The sequence below is a fragment of the Molothrus aeneus genome, chromosome 1, assembly GCF_037042795.1.
Source record: "Molothrus aeneus isolate 106 chromosome 1, BPBGC_Maene_1.0, whole genome shotgun sequence".
In the NCBI taxonomy this organism is placed as follows: Eukaryota; Metazoa; Chordata; class Aves; order Passeriformes; family Icteridae; genus Molothrus; species Molothrus aeneus.
Window position 1 is genome coordinate 113,665,799 of NC_089646.1, and position 23,237 is coordinate 113,689,035.

The 23,237-nt window shown below is 37.5% G+C and overlaps 1 protein-coding gene across 1 annotated transcript in view; it reads left to right on the plus strand.

Moving 5' to 3' along the window:
- The first annotated feature begins 822 nt into the window (after positions 1–822).
- Positions 823–23,237, plus strand: part of RP1 (RP1 axonemal microtubule associated) — a 164,908-nt gene continuing 142,493 nt past the window's right edge. The window contains exons 1-5 of the mRNA XM_066547495.1: positions 823–1,461; positions 2,831–3,002; positions 15,757–15,920; positions 17,883–17,969; positions 21,363–21,495. Of these exons, the coding sequence (XP_066403592.1) occupies positions 823–1,461; positions 2,831–3,002; positions 15,757–15,920; positions 17,883–17,969; positions 21,363–21,495 (1,195 nt within the window). The remainder of the gene's footprint in view (positions 1,462–2,830; positions 3,003–15,756; positions 15,921–17,882; positions 17,970–21,362; positions 21,496–23,237) is intronic.

Consider the following 23,237-nt stretch of genomic DNA (forward strand, 5'->3'; position numbering starts at 1 on the left):
TTGTCAGACATAATTTGTTGTTTATAAGACCAGTTTTTAAATGTTTTCATTTCAAGGCTACTTCTCCTGAAGAATACCTGATTTTTTTGTATCTTTTTGAGGGACTTAAAGGCTTTTCTTTTGCTAAAAATGCCTTATTTTGTCAGTAGTTTTTTTGTCTCAGTATAATTACGACTGTTGTAGTAGATATGTATTGTGAGACATAAAACTTGTAATAGAAAAGCAAATAATATGTCAATTTATGATAAAACTTCACTCTAACATATATTTTGGGCCTTATTATTGTATAGATTACAGTTCCATGAATCAGGAGACTTTTCTTTGACTTCCATGGTTTTGCCTTGGTATGAAACTAGTATATAAGATCAGACTGAATTGCATTGTCTTTCAGTTTAGCTATTTTGGACTAAAAAAGGCATATATTATAGCACAAATTGCTCCCTCCTAGTAAGGACTTTTCTTAAATATCTTAAATGTGAAATATCATCAGCTTCATGCTCAAGAAAGGATGGACTGACAAACCACCTCCTTCTAAGAAAAGGTCTCTTGTACCAAAATGATAAGAGATTTGAAATTACATTGGAGAGTTTTGGGAATACTTGCAAGTAGAGCTATGCTAAATTAATCTGACAGTATTGGAGTCTTTGTGGAATTTAGTGATAACAGCTTGAATCCATTTAAATCCAACGATTTTTGGCACAACATGCTGCTGTTGGTTACTCATAAATCCTCTTCCTGCACCTTTCAAAATGTAGATCATATTTTACTAGTCACAGAGGAAGTTTTACATCCATCTCCTCTTTCTTCCAGATTGCTGTCAAAATGAGTGAAACACCTTCAAGCAGTTACTCGGCGAATCATCCAAACTCCTCCGAGAGTGAGCAGAGTTTGTCTGCGCGCCATTTCAATGTTACCGAACCTGTTGTGGCAAAACGGATTTGTTTCTATAAAAGCGGAGATCCCCAGTTTAATGGAATCAAAATGGTTGTTAATAGCAGGTCTTACAAGACGTTCGATGCCTTGCTGGACAGTTTGTCCAAACGGGTCCCGTTACCTTTTGGAGTAAGGAATATTAGTACACCAAGAGGGAGACACAGCATCACCAATTTGGAGGATCTGGAAGATGGAAAATCCTATATTTGTTCCCATCAGAGGAAAATGAAGCCCATCAACCTGGAACAGGCCAGCAAAAAGCCACTGCCCTGGCAGATCAGCAGGCCTGTCAGCGCTCGTCGGCGAGCTGTGCAATTAGCAAGGCAGAATGAAGATGGGTTTGGCCATCGGGAAAGCAGGATAACAACTCCCAAAAAGATGCTTGTTTTCAAAAATGGGGATGTAAGACTTAGGCGCACCATAGTTTTGGGAAAGAAAAATACACAAACATTTGAGGCCTTTCTGGATTATATGAGTGAGTTAATGCAATATCCAGTTGCAAAGCTCTATACTACTGATGGCAGAAAGGTGAGAGAAAGGACGAATACTGACTTTTTTTTGTGATTTCTTCTAGTATATTTTAAATAAAAAAGAAGTTGTATCCATGATTGAAACATGGTCCTGATGTATGATCTGATGTGCTAGATTTCATCTGTTTACCTTCTATGCTTTTTTCCCCCTTCAGAAGGGCTACTGGCTTGGAGGAAATATACTGGAATCTTGTGAACAGAGAGAAGTTAGTGAGGACACATTTCATTTTAAGCCAAAGAGAAAAAAACAATTTTTTTTCCTCTTACTCAGACCTTTTAAAGGCATGCTCCCAATTCTGTACTTTTATCCATTTACACGAGATCTTCCTTTAATCTTAATGATATTTATGTGGGATTCTTAATGTTTTAGAACATAGTAGGGAATATCTAATGTCTACATGCATTTTTATCATTGCACAAATGCAGAGTGGTTTGGTATTAATGACTTGGAACTCTGACACCTGATTGCCTATCGTAGTTTCAAACCATGGACCAAGTTCTGTACCTCTAAACTCGGATGGTGCAGCACTAATAATTCAGATTTTAGTCTCACATGCTGTCTGTATAATTTCATCTCAGTATTTTTTCTGTCTGTTGTTTAACCACAGAAAAACACTTATGGTTACACTTAGCAGATATCTAGAAAGAGAAATCTGTGCAGAACTGGAAGAGTTCAAAAGAAATCTCCTGCTTTCCCTTCACTTGTTGAAATTGTATATTAGGTTGGGAAACTCTCCATATTACCTACAAGTTAGTGAAGTACAGTTTGTAAGTGTTAATTTGCAATATATTTTGGAACATATATTTAAAACTGTCAGACAAGGCTCTGAGCATTTTGATCCAGTCAGATCTGCTCTGAGTAGAGGGTTAGACTACATGACCTACAGAGGTCTTTTCCAAAGTATAATGCTCTATGGTGGTGTCCTATTCCTTTGTGGAAGTATGAGTCAACTGCTTGTGCTGTATTCTAAATTTTTCCTCCATGTCTTCATAGGTATACCTACCTCCAAATGCATATTCATATTTCATGACTATGAGCAGTCACTGTGCAACAATGAAACAAAATTACATGTCTAAACACTTAAATTTTAGGAAAATTTTGATCTGTTTAACAAAATTTTGATCAAGTTGCTTCTTGAAGTAATTATCCACTATATTCATATAACTAGATACATCCTCACAGAAATAGGAATTGCCTTATAGGAATTGAAAAATTAATTCCATGCTGTGATGCATATTTAATAGTCTGCTGCAAATGAATGTAGAGACTAAGGAGTGAAGATATTAAAGCTTGAAAGAGATGAACCTCTTACATTATTTTTTGGTGGTTACTAAGGCAGAGAATTTAATGTTACTTTTTTTTCCAGGTTCCTAATCTTCAGGCCCTGATATTGTGCTCTGGAGCTGTAGTCGCAGCGGGGAGAGAGCCTTTTAAACCAAGCAATTATGAATCCCTTGGGTATTTGCGACCTGCTAGATTGCTTGGAATTGGAAATCGTGTGTACCCAAAAGCAAATGCCAAGTCAGAAAGTGAAAAGAGTAAGTTCTTTGAATTAATTTGTATTTTAATAATTTGTTTATCTCTCTCAGCATAAGACATAAACAGTGACAATCTTACTAGGATCAAGGATATTCAGAAAGGCCAGTTGAAACTGTTTATATCTGCTGTGACTCCTCTATAAGCTTATGAAAGATCAAAGTGTTAATTTTCTTTTTAAAATGCAAGTTTCTGCTAAATACTCAGCTACTATGCATATTTTGTTTCTGATAGACTTAAAACATGGATGAAAATTTATGAGTATACTTCACTTTAATTCACTTGATTGCCATTGTTATTAATTTTTTTGTCAGAATTAATAATAACAGTGGTAAAAGTAAAACCTCAGGCTACTTCAGGGTCTCATTGAATTGCTTGGGCAAAACTTTTCTTTGGTTTTCAGAACTTAACAAGTGGAGGTTTGGCTTGTCATGAGTTACTCTTCTTCTCTTGTTGCATAAATAGGAAAATAAGTATAGCATCCATCCACTCACAAATTCATCATGTTTTTGAAGCTGCTTTTGCCTAAACAGTGTTGTCCATTCCTAGATCCTCATGGCTGTTATATATACTTTTTAATAAGTTTGGGGAGAGATACACAAATATGTACTTTCTCTTTGGTTACTCACCGTGTTGCTCCACTGAAAAGGATCAGGAAGGATCACACTGATAAGATCAGGAAGAGTGTGAAGTGGCCAGTGGATGAGCCAGAACATGAGGAGCTCTTGGAATGAAGTCAGGCTAGATGAATAGCCTAAGGGAAACAAAATCCTGCAGTACCAGAGCTTTAAATCCTATGGGAATTCCTGACATTAGAGCATCCTGTAGGGCTGAGGTGCTGTCTGCAGGAACTTCCTTAATCCAGAGTACTGCCTACTCTTGCTACAGCTTCATGCTGTACTGGAGAACCCAAGGAACACTGTAATTGTTACTGTACTGAGACTTTCCACAGTAACCCTGACAGTGTCATGGAGCACATTAATATATGACATTTGATTTCCATTTTCTTGAGGGAGGTCCATTCACATTCCTTGCAGTTTATTATCTCCCCACCAGGCTATTAATTTAAGTTTTTTTCAGCCTTCACGTACTTTGACTTGCACAGCTTGAGACCTGTTTGCAGAGCATAACTAATGAGTCAAGAGAGAATGAATAAGAACATTTTGAGAATGAAAGATCTGCAGAAACAAAAATCCTACCTAGATTCTGCTTTGAGACAGTCTTGCAATTGTAGAAAACCTGAGTTATTGAATATGATTATCTCCTGCTTCTAATTCTTAGTCAACAGCAATCACAGAAGGAGGGAGGAAAAAACCCCCTCTTTTTGTCTTTAACCTGAGAATTTAAAAAATATGGGATGTAGGAGATATCACTGATGAAATGAAAGCATGGAAAATGAAATTTCAGCATCTTTGTTCCAATTCCATTTCCTGAGACAGGGAAGGTGAGATTTTTACTTTGTGAAGCATAAGTTCTGATCTGTGTTAGAAAAATTAGTACAAGCCTTTGTTTCTTATTCAGTTCATGGTAAAGCCATTTGCCTCAAGTTATAGACGTGTTTCCATAACAGTAATATATTACTGTAAAAGTATTGATGTGAAACCACTTAAAAAACCAAACTTAAATTCAAGAAATGTAGATAAGTTAATATTATATGTGTTAAAATGCTTTTTGCAAATGGTGGATCATATATATATTTAGATACCAGTAGCAGTTGTTCATACCTTTTTGGGGGTGTACCTGCACTGTTTCCCTTGCACATGAAGAAGACCTTGGAAGATAGCAAAACTTTTTTCTCACTCATGTTGTTTTAGCTCTCAACTCTTCAGTGATAACTATGTGGGAGAGAAAAGAAAAAATTTTTAAAAGACCCAAGTTATTGCAGAGTAATCAAAATATATTGTGGGAAAATATATTGTGTATGCTAACACATTTTGGGCAACATTCAAAAATCACTGAAGTCTAGAAGTATTCTCATAGTCTTTACTGAGTTTTGCACATTTTCTACAGTACAGATACATAAATGTGTTCCAGAATGTCATGATTTAAGTTCAGATTTTACAAGGAGTTCAAGAACTTCAATGTTTCCTTCTTTACAGAAGGTCAGAGGATTGGATATGAACCCTTTTGTCACATGTCAGTGACATTACAAAGAGTAGTTACTAATGTACTGTAGATTGTTAGATTAAGTCCAAGAACATATATATTGACCTTGACTGACATGTTTTAGTGATAACTGTAAGAACTAGTAGGAAGTGATCACTAAAGCATGAAGAGGAAGTAAAGCTGGTAGCTCGAAACTCAAACAAGTGAGTACGTATGAATCCTTTGAAAAGCTCAAGACAACATCAGCTCTCAACTAAGTATAAAATGAGGTCATCCAGTACTTTTTTTAGGCTTTGGAGCTTCAAATAAGACTGTAGTTCTGGCATTAGAAAGAACTTATTGTAAAATAAAAATAAGTGGACAAGCGTTTAAATGCTTAATTCTTGATTAAGACTTTCTCATATTTCTTTCTCTGAAAACTTCATAGATGAATAGTGAGATTACCCTTGGGAGTTTTTTTCTGTACTTTCTAATGCAGAATAAATAAAAAAAGAAAGTATGTAAAATAACACACTTCATTAGCGTCTTTGATACTAATTTTTCTCCTTTCTTCTTTTCCTTTGTTGCCTGTCCACTGTCTCATCATCTGGATCCTTATCCATGGTACTTGCCTGCTCTACTTTCTGTCTACTGAATGAATCTGTATTCTTTCAATGTAATTATGGGTAGTGAGAGCTGAAATGGACTCTAGTTCAAGATCTCAGATATACTCAGTTTCTTCTGATAAAGGATCCAGCAATGATAACAACTCAAATGATAACAACTCAGATTCTTCCTATGTTCTTGACAGCCACAATGGGATAGGAGGAAATCAGTCAGTTATTGGTGAAGACTTATCTGTGGCACAGTATCAAGATGACATTGAGAAGTCTGTTCATGTTAACCAAGATGGCAGTATCACAGTGGAAATGAAAGTTCGATTCAAAATTAAAGAGGAAGAAACCATTAAGTGGACAACCACCGTAAGTCGTGCTGGCCTTTCTGATGACAAAAATGTCTCCATCTGCAATTCTTCTGCAATGAATGTGGAAGACTGCTCATCCAAAGTAAATACATCAGACTGTATAAATCCAAAAGATGCTCCATTTTTGAAGAGCTGCAATAAAGGAGAGGAAGACTCGTTACAGCAATCCAATGAGGAAGTGTCAGAAAAAGAATCAGAATCTGATTTGAAAACTGCTGATTGTAATGTCTCTGAGAAGAACAATTCTGCAGATTTAGATGTAAGCAATGTACCTGAGGAAAATATCAAGCCTCGCTTTTATAGGCCTCCCACCCCTGGGCCAAGGCGTGTTAGACAAAAGAAAGCAGTAGTAGAAAGTGTCACCTTGGTATCTGAGAAAGACGTTCAAGAGAAGACAATAGGACAGTTTTCCTACAGTGAGGAAGTACAGAATGGAGAAAAAACATCTGAGTATTGCATGGTAGCTCATTCAAGCAGAAAAAAATCAAGTGTCAGTAATCCAAAGTTTAATGAGATGAGTGACAATGGTTTATTAAAGCTGTCTTCAGAAAATATAAAGGAAGAAATGCTTTTTAAAGTAAGCCACAAAAGTAGTGAGTTAATAGAAACCACAAACAGGAAGACATTAGAAGTGCCTAATGAGGATGAATTGGTACAGAATATATTGGAGAAATCAGTTGTGGAACAAGGTACATACAGTAGTTTAGTATCAACCTCCAAAGCTGACATCAGTGGTTTCATGCCATTGTCAAAAACTTACCAGACAGCTAGGCCAGGTACAGCAGATCACATCCATAAGTCATGTGATATTAAACAAATAAAAAGATCAGTGAGTTCTTTCATTACATATTCAGAATTATGTCAGTCAAAAGAAGAAATAAAATGCCAAGCTGCTGATTTCATAGGTATTTCTCAAGATTCAGTGCATTCAGCCTGTGCTGGACATAACCAAATGAAAGAGATGGCATCTCCATGCAGTAAGAGTCCTACTGAGAAAGTAAATCAAACAACTGGATTCTTTCCTACTGTTACTGAAAGTGAGAATCAAACCAGTGTCACAACTGAATCTATGAGGACAACACCCATTGAGAACAACGAGTCTGCATCATCCTTCACCGAAAAGAAAAAGAAGAAAAGAAAATCATCTAGCTTTCTAGAGCAAGATAAGCATCAAGAAATTTCAGGGATAATTAGAAGTGGGGGACTGCATATCACACAGGATTCCCCAACAGAGACTATGGATAAATATTCTGAAATGCCTCAGAAAAAAGGATCTGAATATTTTGTAAAAAACAATGATGGGTCTGCCAATTCAGACAAAACCCTATATCTTGAAGATGAGTTTGATCACCAGGATTCAGTGGAACAAAATGGATCACCATCATCTAATAAAAAAAAAGGAAGTAATAACAAGAAGTTAGCCAAGGTAAAACTGAAGTCAGGCAAAAAAAGCATTATCATTTCATCTGCAAAGAGTGAAGATGGTCTGAAGACAGCTGCCTCAAACAATGAATCTGAACACGGTCAGGATACACTTAGTACTGAGAAAGAAGGCACACACCTTATGACCAGTTCTTTCAAACAGACACCTGACTCATCAGTGACTTCAAAGCTATTGTCAGAAGTGCCAAAAAATCTTAGCTTTGAAAAAGAAAAGGAAAGGAATAATTCAGAACGTTTGCTATCAAAGAAAGAGAAAAAGCAAAAGATGATGAAAAAAAATCTAGATAAAGGTGTAAATAAGAAAAATATGTTAGAGAGTGTCATTACACTAGAGGCTCTAAACCAGGAGGATTTTCAAGAGAAGGTTGTTGAGCATTCACGTGAAAACTATGTCCAAACTTGGCTGAAAAATTCTTTCTCAAATCCTGTCTTACCTCCTATAAAGAAAAAAGAAGGGCCTGTAGAGAATAGCAATGCCTGTTCTTTTCCTAAAGAAAATACAGATGATTCTATAGAAAAAGAAGCTAGACTTATCACAAATAATGTTCATGTAACTGGAAAAACACATCTACTTGAAGATAATCTAACAAAAAAACCTTTAAAACCTATTGGTAAATTGAGAATTTCAGAAGACTCAGCCAAAGATTCAGATGAAAGACTATCTGACTCTTTGATTCATTCTAATACATCTATACTAGAAGAAGCCAACTATTTACTAAAGTCGGAATTTCATCAGGATAGTAAGCTGCATTTGTTTCATGAAGCACATGACAATGATAAAAACATGGCAGAAATTGACATTCAAGTTACCAACCTATGTCAAAGAAAAAGATCTGAAGTTGCTGTTCAAGCTGATTGCACAATTGTAAGTGAGAAAATTGGAATTGAAGTTCAGAATAATTGCATGTCTAGCATGTTGCTGCATGAACTTCAATCAGCCTTGCTTGGTCTGCAGAAAGGACATAGTGGATGCATTGGAAAATCTTGCAGCTTTTCGGATCTTTCTCCTGCAGCTTTTGGTTCTTCCTCCAATGCCCTCTTAGCCTGGCTACTTTTACTGAATCTGAGAGAGAGTTTGATTGGGACAATCACAGATGATATACAAAAAAATAACTGTAGCTGTTCTGAAATATTTACACAGTTAAAATGTCTGAAACAAACTGCAACTATAGAACAAGCTGGTGAGCTGAAGGCTGTCTTCTCACATCTCCAACAATCAACAGAAAATAACTTAGTACACTTCAGGAAGGAACTTGAAAAGCAGGGCTCCACACATGAGAATGTGCCCACATCTGAAATTCCGAATGATACACATTTGCATGAACATGAAGAATCAGTTGAGCCTTGTACTGTGATGGACAGTGTCAATTCTGAAGAAGCTCTAAAATTAACTGGGGAATCAGAAAGCTGTTTTGATATAGAGAGGGATCTTTGTAAAGAAGCAGAGACTTCAGACATGACTGCTCCCGGAACACTAGATGGTGAATTTGCCAATACTAATTCAAATACCTGTAGCCTTCCATCAGCTATAGAGACACCAGAAAGAAATGAAAAAATGCCTGGTAGCCTATATGAAAAAACTCAAGATATATCATTCACTAATGAAGAGTCAGAATCTTCAGTAGAACCTAACTCCACAGTTCATAGTGTAACTTCTAATGATAACAATTGTATTTTAGACCAGGATACTGAGTTAGAAGGAGAAAAAGGCATTGTACCTGTTAGTACTGATAAAAGTGAAGATGAGGATGTTGATCCAAATTCATCAGATATTGACAAAACCCCTAAAAACCAAGTTACACTAGATGCTGAAACCTCTCTAGAATATAATAATGAGGATTATTCTGTACAGGGTGACAAAGAAGATGAAGAAATATCTGAGGAAACCTCTGAGAGGTTATCTACAGTCTCTCCATTATCATTTCGTTATGAATCAAAGCAAGTTACAGAATGTGACATGACTGAAGGAGAACAGAAATTGCAAGTAGAAGAACTGGAGAATAAAATGTGTTCTGACAGCTCTCAATTAAAAAAATGCTTAAAAAGTCCTGCTACTTCAGACTGGTCAGATTACAGACCAGATACTGAAGAGAGTGATAATAACTTTAGAGCATCCAGTGACTTGACCAATGAAAGTGGGGAGGAAGCACTTGAAAAACATTATAATACTGGCTATGTAAAGAGAACTATTGAAAGACTCTATGGCAAGACAGAAGCTTCATTTAAGCCTGACTTTCATAAAGGATTTCCTTATATGTCGAAGGTATTTCAAGCGGATACTGAAGGATTCCACTCTGCAGTGGGGGAAAAAATAATTTATTTTTCTCAAGAATCTATGTCTTGTTCTGCACAGAGATTTTCACATTCCTCACTACCATCACAAGAATATCCAGTAAAAGTAAACAAAGATGACAGTATATCAAGAAGAGAAAATACTCCTTTACGAACACCACAATCTGCTCTTAACAGAGAAGAGACAAGTTATGCTAATGACTGTTTAGGGGAATCTCCAAATCAACATTGTCAACCTAGCATTCAGGCTAGTGAAGATGAAGGAATATTGATAGATAAAGGCAAATGGCTTCTGAAAGAAAATCATCTGATAAGAAGGTCACCACCTGAACAGATTGGAATGTATGGTAATTTGGATACAACATCAATTGAAAGTGATGAAGTCCCATACTCTCACTTTGGCAACCTGGATCAGTACCCTGCCCTTGATGAGATCCCTTCTTCAGAACTTGAAGACATGGTAAAACCCCCTGAAAATTTTTGCAGCTACTTTAATATGCCTCATAATAGTGATTCAGACCCCTTTCAGGATGAGTCAAATACAAAAGGCAAACCTAGTCGCAATGGCAAGATCCTTCCTGCACCAAACAAAGACAAGACCAATCCCTCAACCACGGTAGGTTCTACTTCCACACAGGCTGACACCAATTTTCCAGCCTTTTCATCTGTAGAATTTAGATTACCTGATAACAAGGTGCATCCTTTGGAAAATCCTTCAAATGCTGGAACCATACAGTCTCAGCCAACCAGTGTTAGTAATGTTGATAGAAGTGCTCTTCGTGAAGAAGATTCTCTGGATAGACTCCATGCAATATGTGGCCAACATTGTCCAATTCTTATGGTAACAGTAACACCAATTAATGAGGAACAGAGAGGGTATGCCTACCAAAAGGCATCTGATATTGAGAACCAGCTGGGTCCATATTTGTTGGCCAAAAAGAGTAAACATTTAGAATGGTCAGGTCAAGACCTGACAGACAAAAATCATGTAACTTTGAAGAATAACTCTATCAATAAGATTGTCAATAATATCTTTAATAGGTTTTATGCTGATAACACCTTAGATTTTATTAGTAACTTTGGGATACTTGCATCCTCAACTTTGAAAGACACAAATGTTTTAGGGGAGTTACATATTACAGAGGATATGAATGCAAACCCCATGGAAGACAGAAATTGTCAAATTAGTATATACAAACACATACCCAGTGATCTTGTCACAGGCACAAATACTGAGCTACCCAATGGAAAGACAAAAAAAAGTCAAACCTTAAGAATAAATTTAATTTACATTGTTGGAGAAAAATGTTCTCCCATGTTGGCAGATTCAGCAGAAACCTGTCACTCTGAAACATTTCTGAAGTGTGACACTTCCTTAAATAGCACTGAACATAAAGCCTCTGAAAATCTGAAAAACAAAAATGCCTTTCCTACAGAAGAAGACAAAGAAGAAGTAGTTTGCTCTTCTACAATGAACAGTGGAAACAGTAAAGATGAGAAAGACTTGGAATAAAGATCTTGGAATTTCCATTATATTAGATTAGTGAAAACATCTTCAGAAAAAAAACCAACTACATAATAAACTGCTGTACGGCACAACCAGTAAAATTCCCAGTGTGAATAACTTGATAAAAATAAGTCACAATTTTATATCAGTGCTGAAATACAAATGTTAATTAATTTTTTATGGGAACCACTATACGAAGAAAAGTTGTACTTCCAGGGCAATGATTTCTTGGCTAGGAAACAGTTTTTCTGTGAAATATTATCTTTTAAGAGGTAGTGGCGTACTAATAATCTAGTTTTAGGGAAATGTTGGCTGCTTTTTTTCAACCGAGAACTGAAATTTGAAATACCTGCCCAAGATTTTTATATTCCAGGATATTTGAGAAGGAGGTTGAAAACTGCCTTTCAATAGAAATGCTTTTCCCAGAAGAAAATCAACAGATCTGTTTAATTTAAAATGGAAAGTAGGAAATACTATTCAAATGCTGTAATACACTAACAAGTAGGAAACAGAAGTCATGTTAATTTTATATACATACACATTATAAAATTGCTGTTTGAGATTTTAAAGGCCAGTTGTAGAATATGTATGTAAGTAAATAGATTTTTCCATGTAGGATCATCCAGACACCAAATAAGGATGCTTATTTAACTCAGAGGACACTAGAAAAGGGGGCATATTTAGGAACTGAGAACAGAGACTGTTTGCAATGGACTTCCTGACTGCTGTTGCCATATTTCCTTCTGAGACAGCACCACTTACTCTTTAAATTGCTCTACATACACTGAAAGTTTTAGTTGTGTGTTCTAACATTACCTCAGTCTATACTTTAGAGATTGTATTTGTGGTTTTGTTTTGGGTTTTTTTCCTTACTCTGTTTGATTTTTTTTGGTAAATATGTTGTATTTTGAGAATCCAAGGCATATGCAATATGTTCCAGGATCTTTCAATTTGTTGTTAGAGTTATTTCGGATACCTGTTTACAACATTTTTTAATACTACATGTACATAGTAAGCACCTATGTATGGTTTACAATTTTCAGTAAATGATGTAACACACAAAAATGGAAAATATTTAATGTATATTGTGATTAGGGAGAGTGTTTCAGTTTTTTGGTTAGATTTTAATTCCTAATACTGCACAGTACCCCTCTTCATTGTTAATGAAGTCAGAGGTGTACCTGAAAAAAGAAGGTGCTGCTTTTCAGGTAGAGAATGAGAATTTGGCCATTCTGTACTCCTGAAGACCCTGTCTAGAATAACTAGTATCTACATGCTGTGATAAGCCCTGGGTCATAATCCTTTGGTTATCCAGATTGGGGACCTAATAAAAGGCTGACGCAAATTCCTCTTGGCCCAGAGGCTTTGATTGTGTCTGTGTGGGACAGAAGGCACGTGGAAGGGAAGTAGAAGTTGGATGTGAAGCAAAAGGGGTTTGTAGCACAGGTAGGAAACCTAGAAGGCCTCAGTTTTTTTTAGAAGTCCAGTGGCTGATATGTTTCCCCCTAAATGAATGTTATATTTCTGTTTGAAGTGGTGTATACTATGTAATAAACAAATGCTATAACTCTAAAGCAAGATGTATTGTCTAATGTATTTCACACCAGATAGCTGTGTGTTATTTCCTATACTGCCCTTGTTTCTGACATTCTTCTGTCCATCTCCACTTCTTTTGGTGTCCTCCTTCACTTGTTTTAGAACTGCTGTAAGTGAAGAGTCTCAATGGTATTTTTTCATCCCTTTACATGTTGATACAGAAATAAAACCTTTGTTTGAAAAATGCAACCTTTTTTCTATTGCTAGAATCCATCTGAATGTCACATGGCACTCTGTGCTGTAAATAATGTCTAAATTATAGGTGAGTTAACAGCTATATATCTCTCCAACATTCCCAGTCTTTCTGCTGGATTCACAGCACTCTGCGCTGCATTCACAACACCTCAGTATTTCCAGATCAAGGTTCAGGAGCCTTTAATCAGATCCTTATTACTGAGTTACTGAGGGTTACTGAGCAAACTAAGCACTCGAAACATGAGATGTGAGGTACTCCCTCAGGATACAATTAGCAGAGACCACAGTAAGTGGTGAAATGAATATTAACTGAAAGACTTGGTTTTTATTTCTGTTAACTGAAAGAGAAGGAATAAAATAGTCACCTCAGAGCAGGACAAAAGGTTGACAGTGAGATGTACCATACTGTCATAGGGTTTATCTATTCATTAGTGGTACAGGGAAGATCAGAGAATTGTGACATCATTTAGGTTAGAAAAGATCACTGAGTCCAACCATTAACCCAGAATTGCAAAGTCCACCATTAAGCCATGTCCCCAGGTGCTGTATATACACATCTTCTAAATAGTTTCAGAGTTGGTGACTCAACAGCTTCCCTGGACAGCCTCTTGTGCTTGATAACTCTTTCAGTGAAGTGATTTTTCCTATCCAATCTGAAATCCAATCTAAACTCTCCCTGGTGCAACTTGAAGCAAAAATAGAGAATATCAGGTGTCTGAGATGCACAGATATAAAAAAATTGTTTTCATAGTTAAGATTGGAGAAGGCTGAAGAGAGAACCTCACAATGCTAGAGGAACATACTGATTGACAGAAGCAAGAACACCATGAGGAGTAATATGAGCTACTTTAATAGGATAGAAAAGCATTCAGCAAGCATTCTGGGATTTATAGAGAGTATGCCGTACATCTGGAAGGAATTCAGTTTTATCTTGCAGTAATTTAAGAAGAAACAGCCAACATAACATATATATCACAGTTGCAGGGACTCTCAATTTATCTAGTTTAGCTGCTTGTGAGAGGGAAACTACACAATTAGATAACTAATTCCACGTTATTACTAAATCTCATTTTAAATCTTTTTCTCTGTAGTCATTACAGCTTCTACTAGAGAGATGGTCTAGAGCTTCACTCCTGCTTCCAATGTCTGTCATGAATGTTTTCTAGTTTCCATCCTCAGCCTACTCATGGTTAGTTTAAATACACATGTCCCAAAGCCATCGCTGTAATTGACTTAGAAAAGTCTTTTTCCTCCTTGGTATCCATCAACAAAATCAGACATTTTCTCAAGTTTTCTCCTATATAAATATTTTCTCTATTTCCGCTAATCTTCTGAAATGCATAAGGCATATTTCTCTTAATTATAAGGATGTTAGAAGAAAAGAAGACCATTTAATTGTTTAATGTATCACTATTAAACAAGTACCTTGACTTTTATAGCACTAATGATATAAAATATCATTAATCTAATTGCAATGTTGATCCACTGTAAGAGTTATGGGGAATATTTAATAAAATTTTCTCACCTTGTGTCACAGATTAGTCCCAGTCAGAACTAAGCCCCACTCAGCTGCTTTCTTACTTCCCCACCAACGGGATTGGAGAGAGTAAAAGAGAGAAGACTCATGGGTTGAGATAAAGATTAATATGTAAAGAAAAAGGTGCACACACAAGCAAAGCAAAACAAGGAATTCAATTCAGCTAATTTCAGCTGAATGAATGGTTTGGGTTGCAAGAGGCCTTAAGACCTATCTAGTTCCACCCTCACTGCAGTGGTCAGAGACACCTTCCACTTAGACTCCATTCAGCCTGGTCTTGAGCACTTCCAGATATGAGGCATCCACAGTTTCTCTGGTCAAAATATTTCAGTGCCCCACCACCCTCACCGTGAAAAATTTTTCTCTAATATCTAATCTAAAACTGTTCTCTTTCAGTTTGGAGCCATTGCCCCTCTTCCTGTTACTACATGCTCTTGTAAATAGTCCCTCTCCATCTTTCCTGTAGGCTCCCTTCAGTTACTGGAAGGCCATCCTGAAGCTTTCTCTTTTCCAGGCCGAATAAACCTGATTCTCTCAGACTTTCTTCCTAGCAGAGGTTCTTCATCTCTCTGATCAGCTTGCTGGCCCCCTCTGGATTTTCTCCAACAGATCAAAGTTCTTCCTGTGCTGGTAAAGCTTCAGTGTGTTCCAAACAAGCTGCTACATCTGCGTAGCTGATCACACCTCTGCAGAGATACAGATCCTTTCTTAAACAGTTCTTTTTCAGCAGAGCTAATTTGCTTTCAGGGTCCCTAATGTTTAAAGTGATGAGTGTCAAAGCTCTCATTACACAGCGCTGCATTGAGTAGAGCTGATATTTCCAAAGCAAGGAGAACCCCATATTTAATACAATATTTCAAAACTGTGTTTGAAAGGTGATCTACATTCATTGAAATTTGGTCATAAAGGACATTTAGAATAAAAGATATGAATACAACCTGACATTTCTTGTCATGCCAAACATAGCAAATTCATTATCCGCCTGCTGTAATTTTGTGAGACACATATTTCTGTATTCATTGACATGCTATTACTTAGAATTTTGATTACCAAAATGCATTTTATTTAAGAATTTTGAGTTTAAGTAATTCAGCAAGTCTTTTTATGTTTTGATAGCTAGGAAATGGAATGTGTCAGTCCTCACCAGTGATGTGCCATCTGCAGGAACAAGCTCAAGGGTTTATATTGCATTGTATGGGGATCGTGGCAGTTCAGGTCCTATTTTTCTTGATGGAGAGAAGGGAAAATTATTTCAGAGAGGCAATGAAGACATCTTCACAGTAAGTAATATAAATTCATTGTGTTGCCCTCTTGCTTCCTGCCAGATCGCATGACATTTCAAACTCTATGTGATAAAATGGCAGCTTTTTGTATGTTGCTCATATCTAGAAATGAGAAACAAGACTTAAATGTAGAGCTAAATTTAGTATCCTTTCCCAATCACTTATCCAAAGCTCATTTGATTCAACATGCTTATTGTCTGTTGAAGAACTACTGTTTTATTTGCATTGTGCCCAAGAAAGTACCTAGAAACATACAACAACAGATACTTCTTTAGTTTGCAAATTTGAAACAGGGCTACAATATTAAAAATTAAACGAAGAAGTGAAGAATTAGGATATGGAGTAAAATTTTAACCTTGTTAAACACCTGCTGCTTTATTGAAATAGTGGCAAATTTTATACCTATAATAAATCAATCTGAAACGGCCTCTGCTTCCAGTTACACAAACAAATTCTTCCTCAATTAGTTTTATATGGTGGTGATTTAGGTGAGCCAGACTAGGTCCTTTATCACAATCTGCATAGTTTCTGTGTGTATATAGGATTGTCAGGGGTTGTCTACAGGTGTCTGCTACAGGGCCATATGACAAACAGGTTCTTCTATCATTAGTATCCAGTGTAGCCACTCCCCTTCTGAGAAAAGGTGTTTGATGCCAGCCCTGATGAAGAGGTCACCTTTGCCACAGTCTCCCTGTAGATGTTTGGGATGCAGGAGTGCAGCTCTTATCCCTTTTCTCAGGAGAATCCAGCACCCCTGAAACAGAATGACATTCTCCATCCATGATATCAAAAGCAGCCAGTTTGAAAGGAGTGGATAAAACAAGTGAGCAGGTTCTGACAGATTGAAAGACCCTCTTCACCACAGATGTTGTTGGCTGTTTCCTGTTGCCATTACTGAAATTAATTTCACCATTTAAAAATCGTGATGACTTTTAAATGCAAAAATATGGAGGACAGTCCCATTGTTTGAGATCTAGGATTCCCCTGTTAGGCAAGTACCCACAGCACTGAATAAAACTAAGGAGAACCTACTCTGAAATGTATAGAAAGAGAAAAGGCTCTCTGAGTGCACTGTATTTGCACATAACTGTGGTCTGTCCTCACTGCTCTGCCTCTTTATCATTTATAATACTGAGTTCAGGGAAATTCATGATACAGGTAGCTCAGTTCACACACATCTATACAATGTCAATGAAAACATGAAAATTAATTCTATGGAAAACAACGGGAGAGAAAATCAAGCCTACATTATAACAAAACAAATTATACAGTGAGGAAGGAAGACTGATGGTGTACTTCCAGTTCCTTGAAGATAAGCTTTCTATTTCTACACTTAAGTTCATAGTAAGGTTGTTTGAATAACCTTCACACAAAGTTATTCCCTCAGTGCCCTGTTATCTGTACTGGACATATTCATCCAGCCTGCCCAAAAGCTAATCTTTCAAATACAGCTTTTTAACTTGATTTAATTGAAATTTTTTGTAAAAAGAAGCATCAAAGCTAAACACAATTGTTTCCAAAAAATTGTAAGGCATACGCTCCTGGAGGGGTAGGGGGAAACTTAGAGGTATATGGGAGCAAAAATAATTTTGGAGCAGTATAGATGCTAAACTGAGACAAGTTTTATGGTCAAGAAACTTTTGCCTTTTAGTCATACATATGGTCTCGATTCATCTCCCACTGAGGCAAATATTCAGCCAGGAATTACTACAGCAACTTCCTGAAGATATTTAAATGGGATTGGCAGGCCAATTGGATTTTTGAGGGCTGTCTTTCAGAAGACCCAAATGTCTAAGGATTATCTGAAGTAAAATCTGTTGGAAAGGCTTGTTTAAATGTCAGAGTATTTATTTCCTTGAATCAAAAGTCTCATCTTACAGTTACTAAATTAATTTCTGTTGCATATCTTTTCTTTTTAAGAAAATGTTCTGTGTTTCCTTAGTTGTGTTTCTTTTACAGATCAATACCAGGAACATAGGACACCTCTACAAAATCCGTATAGGACATACAAATGTAGGAAACTCCCCTGCTTGGCATTGCAAAGAGGTAAAAGCAGTGAGAAAGAATTTTATCTGTCCAAAAGCAGTCACTATGATAGTGGATTCAAAATATCAGTAAGAAAAAAAAAACCCCTGGGATTATATTAGCCTCATCAAATGCTTTCACCTTCATTTAAAGGATTATTTATGAAGAAATGGTTTTGTGTGGAATTAAAGCAGCTTATGATGTCTGGGTTGCCTGTTTGAAATTTAATATATTATATTTCTTTAAAAATATGTGGCTGGGCAGCAAGGAAGACTGCTTAACTTAGCTGCTATAGACTGGGTCTTTGTCATGGTTTGATGCTGGCGCAATGCCAGTGCTCCCATGAAAATACATTCTCTCTGGTGTCTGCTGTGAGATGTGACCAGGAAGAAGCAAAGCAGGCCCCCACTTAGAAATAAAGAAAAGAAAACTTTATTAACTAAACTACAACTATATATAAAAAGAAACACACAGGAAAAATGAAAACCTTACAAAAACATTTCCTCCTCCCCCCCACCAAATTTCCAATACATCCATCCCTCAGATCACCAACTCTCGGTCCATCACTACCCTTTAGATAATCAATTCTCAGTTCATCAAGAGGAGAATAGTCCTTCTTGTACCATGGGCTTCCCCAGGAAACACAGCTGAAGCCTCGTGTGTTTCCATGTCACTCGTGGCACTGCCCAGAGAACATCTGCCGTTGTGACCTCTTCCTTCCATGTCCAGTGCTCTCACCACTGCACTCCTGGTGCTTCTCCCACCCTTCCATCCTCGGGGCCTCTTCACCTCCCCTCTCTGTCTAAGGCCTGGCCTACCTCACCAGGCCGCATGGCTTCCCCTGCCCCGCCCAGCAGCAGCGGCTGGGCAGGGGAGGTCGGAACCTTTCCCCTCAGGAACCCAAGAGAGGAGTTTCCTGGGAGTGCTCTGCTTTTAACCCCTGTGTTCTCAGAGGCGTATCCATGTCCCCAGTGGCCACACTAGGTGCCAATATTCAAATCTGAACACATATTACCTTGACCACAGCATCCCAGAAAACTCACTTCCTCTCAAACTACGACAGTCTTCTACAATCTTTGTACGCTACAAAGTGCCTGGCGTTTGTTTAAACCCACAAAGTCACTGAACCCAGCCTAGCCAAGTCCTCCCCAAATCTGTGGCTGATACCTTTGGGTCCCTATGCACAGCACCACAGCTACCTTGCAAATGTTTCTCGTTCTGTGTCTCTGACAAGAAAAAGACAAGAAGAGGTCCTTTTCCCTCCTTATGTAAAAAATATCTTGATGCAGGTTAAGCAAATATAATAAAGCAAAGAGAATGAGGTTGTTGCATTTCAAGATCAGGTTGGGAAGCATAATATAGAGGTTTCTGGACTGGAAACTAAAGGATCTGACTTTTATCCTAATATCTGATGTGATACTATGTGTGCCAATTATATCCTATGCATGCTTGAAACCTTTCCATCTTTGTGCCAGAGCTTCTTATCTTTCAGTTAAGAGACTGCAGTTTATGAAGAGCTTTAAAAGCTGCTGGTAAACTCAATGTTTAAATTATATTTCATGATATATCTAGATCTATCAAATGCAAAGTGCCCACTGAAGTCAAATATTCATTGATCAGTGCTCAAAATCTGTGGCTATTTGATGATTATCCTTACCCTGGCCTGTGACTCAGAAGGAAGAGATCTAGGAAGTGTTAACTGAAGTTTAGGCAAGATTGTGTGAGTTCATACCTCTAGCCAGTTCATGTCTACACTGAAATATTATCTATCTAAGACTAAACTATCTAAGACTAAACTATTATCACTCTAAGAGATTTCCTAATAGAATTATAGGGATTATATATCTTTCAATGCAAGTGTTGACTGCCTGATTATAAAACCTAGCTATTGGTTTTCCAGCTGTACTGAGTTAAAAAGGAGAGACTGAGGAAGTCTGACAAAAAATAAAAGAAAACAGAAAAAAAAATGAAAAGTTATTATTAACCTTCTTTCCGCCTAGGATATATTAATTTAAATCAACAGTAAAATAAAAAAAAACCCCAACACTTCTGTGTAAATAACACTTTAGTTACTTATTTTTAAGTTTTAATTGTCTCTTTATGGAATCACAGTCAATCAGGTACAGTTTTTTAGGGAGGATCAGCCAGGACCAGGTCATTCCCTCTTTGCAACTGTGGGCAGAAAGTCAAAGAAAAGAAAAAAAAATGGAAATACATTCAAACCCTACAGACAGTGTTTTTATGGTTCAGAGACAAAGGAATACATTGATTTCTGGACTTCACACAAGAGGAACAACCTGCAGACACTTAGCATCACTCTTTCTTGGGAAACTACATTTTTTTTCAGGAAGAACTAAAAGGAAAAGAGCATTTTATGCAACTACAGAGCTTTTCTGGTAGTTAGGCACATTAGTCCTCCATCAGTGTCCCATGGTTTCTGTGTCTGTATCTGTCCTGAGATGACATCAAATCAGGAAATGTCCACGGAGGTGCTGCTTTGCTAATCCAAATTTCCCTTTCAGGCTTTATCAGCAGACGTCGACAGGCTAGGTGTGCCAGGTTTTTCAGACAAGATGAATCTTTGTTTTTAAATTTAATAGTCAAGCAGCAAAGGAGATAAAAATGTTTCCAGTAAATCTGAGTTTGCTCAATATTCAAATTAAAGAGATTAGATTCTGCAAAGCACATAGTGAAACTACAAGTAGGAGTGTCTTCCCTTCTCTCTGCCGATCCAAAATCTAGTGTAGATATGGGTATAAATTAGCATAATCAGGGACTATTAGAATATATAGAAGCCTCTGAAGTTCTTACTAAGGAATACTTTGAAGTACAAAATAACCTCTTTTCCTCCTTCAGCTGGTTTGCATATGGTCCTTTTTCTGCTACATGCTTGAAGCTGGGCATGAAGAAAATAATGTAAAGCATTTTGTAGGCCTTGGTGTTGGGGCTAGTTGGGGCACTTCCATGGCTCATTTATGTCACAAGGAGTTTTGAAGAGTCAAAACCTGTCCCTTTAATTCCTGTTCTGATAAAAGTATAAGGAATAGAGATACAAGCATTGACAAGCTTCCTGGTGAGAAGTCCTGTCTGCGGTAAGCCATGCCACCTAGTGCCAGCCCCCATGGATGTACCAGCTGGAACAACAGCTGCAGCTTGTGGGAGTGCTCCTGAGCCGACAAAAACCTCTTTCTCAGTTGCACTTGAGTTACTCTGCCCTGAGCTTTCAAATATGACTCAGCCAAAAGTCAGATCAGGCAGTTGGATCCAGGGAGCAGAAATGCTCCAAACCCATGGTTTTGTGGTTATCCACAAAGCTCTACCTGCACAGATTTCAACAGCATCCCACATGTTTCATGTTCTGTTCCATGTGCTCTGAGATCAGCAAGCTAAATTGAAATTCTTGGTGCTGTTTAGGTGCAGTTGCTGAACCTTTTCTCAGGCGAGCAGCTCTCTTTCCCTGCACATCGATGGCTGGCCAAGGACCAGGCTGATGGGGAAATATCTGTGGAGCTTCCTGTTTTCCAGCAGGGTCAGCCTATTCTTCCAGGTAAGCACAATAGCACATCAGCAAAATCAGAGCCCAGACTGATGTCGATAGAGGTGAGTTCATTATTTTTCATCAGGCCCTCTATTACTTTTTGGCTGCCACAACACTTTTTCTGCTTTGCTTTCCTGTTGTTACTGTGCATAGTCAGGTGAAAAGTTAAAAAGCACTGGAAAAGAAATGAGAGAGTCTTTAATGCTTTAAATTTCACATGTTCTTTAAATGGATTCCTTGTTTGGTAAGATTTTCTGTCCTTATGTTTGGTTTAAGACAAAGGCAATAGTAAAGACATGTCAGACATGTAACCACCATGAAGCCAGCATATGAGCCAGATCACAAACTCTGTTTTCAATAACTGAGGATTATAGCTCCAAGGTTACTATTGTAGCTGCTGTTTCATTCTCTTTCTGGTAAGTGGCTCAGACTTCCAGAATACTTTTAATTTTTGGATGTGGAATAAAATTTTCAGAACAAATATTTCAGGAGGCTATAAGTGTTAAAATCTCCATTATTCACAGAGAGATTGTATAGTAATTCTAAAGGTGAATGATTCCAAAGGATATGAAAATTATTGGGCGTTGCTGTTGTTGCACTGCTTTAGCGTCCTGCTCTACAACACCAGTCCCTGATGATGCTAATGATCCCTCTGCTTGATCAGTGCAAAGGGGGTGGAAAATCTGTGCTTCTTCCTCCCTTCTCTTCAATTGGCATTGTCCTTTTCTGGAAAATTTCTAAGAAAATTACAAGGGCTTAACAAGAGCAGTGTGTCCTGGGAGAGGTGTGTTTGAGGGAGAAAGAATACTGTGGCAGATTCTCATCCTATTGGGGTATGATGCAGGAGGGGGAAGAGCCGTAACACCACTGGCATTACTTGTGCTAGGACTTCACTAGAACAAGATCCACCTGGCACATGTCCTCTTCTCTTCCCCTCAGAAATTGTATCAGCTGCAGAGGACAAAATTAATGGGATGAGAGAAACTTCAATTCTAAGTTCTCTAAAAACTATGAAACCCCTTTTTCAGAATGTTTAACAATTTATCAGTGCTTTATGGTGCATCTATGGTCCCTTGTGTTGATCTTGCGAAGTTGAAATCGTAACAGGTATTTCAGTGGTAACAGATATTGTGGGTGCAGGCTAGGAGAAGAGGATATATACAAATAAAACTGAGGGGCAGAAGTCTAGAAAATGGATGTGGGAAAACGTACCTTGGGACAGTTACTCTTATGATGAAGAGATGGGTGGCCTGCAGTTATATTTATGCTTCTCTGTGATGACTGAGCTCTGACATTAAGAACCATCTTAAGAAGATCAGAAAAAACAGATTTGTGCCTCAAAAGTATGTTTTAAGAGAAAAAGAATAACTGGGGAGATTTCCCCCAGTACTTAGCAGATGCCAATGGCTCATAAGATGCTCTAGAGAGAGAGAGAGGCTCATCCACATTCACCACAATGATTTTTGGTCTTGGGTGGTCATGATCTTCATGACAAGAGAAGCCTCAGAGGCATTCAGCCTGCTTCCTCACAGGTTTGGTCTCTTTGGTCAGGAGACCAATACTGTTTTTATATGAGGACATACAAACACACTGGTATAAAAGTCAAGTGCCTCCTCAACCCTTTGAATAAATGCTAATTAATGATAATTGACATATCATATTGAATATGCTCTATTACCCTTTTTGCAGTATATTTTCTTCCCCAAATGTCCTTTTCTTTAAATATCCTGAGATGCCCACCTCAACAACCT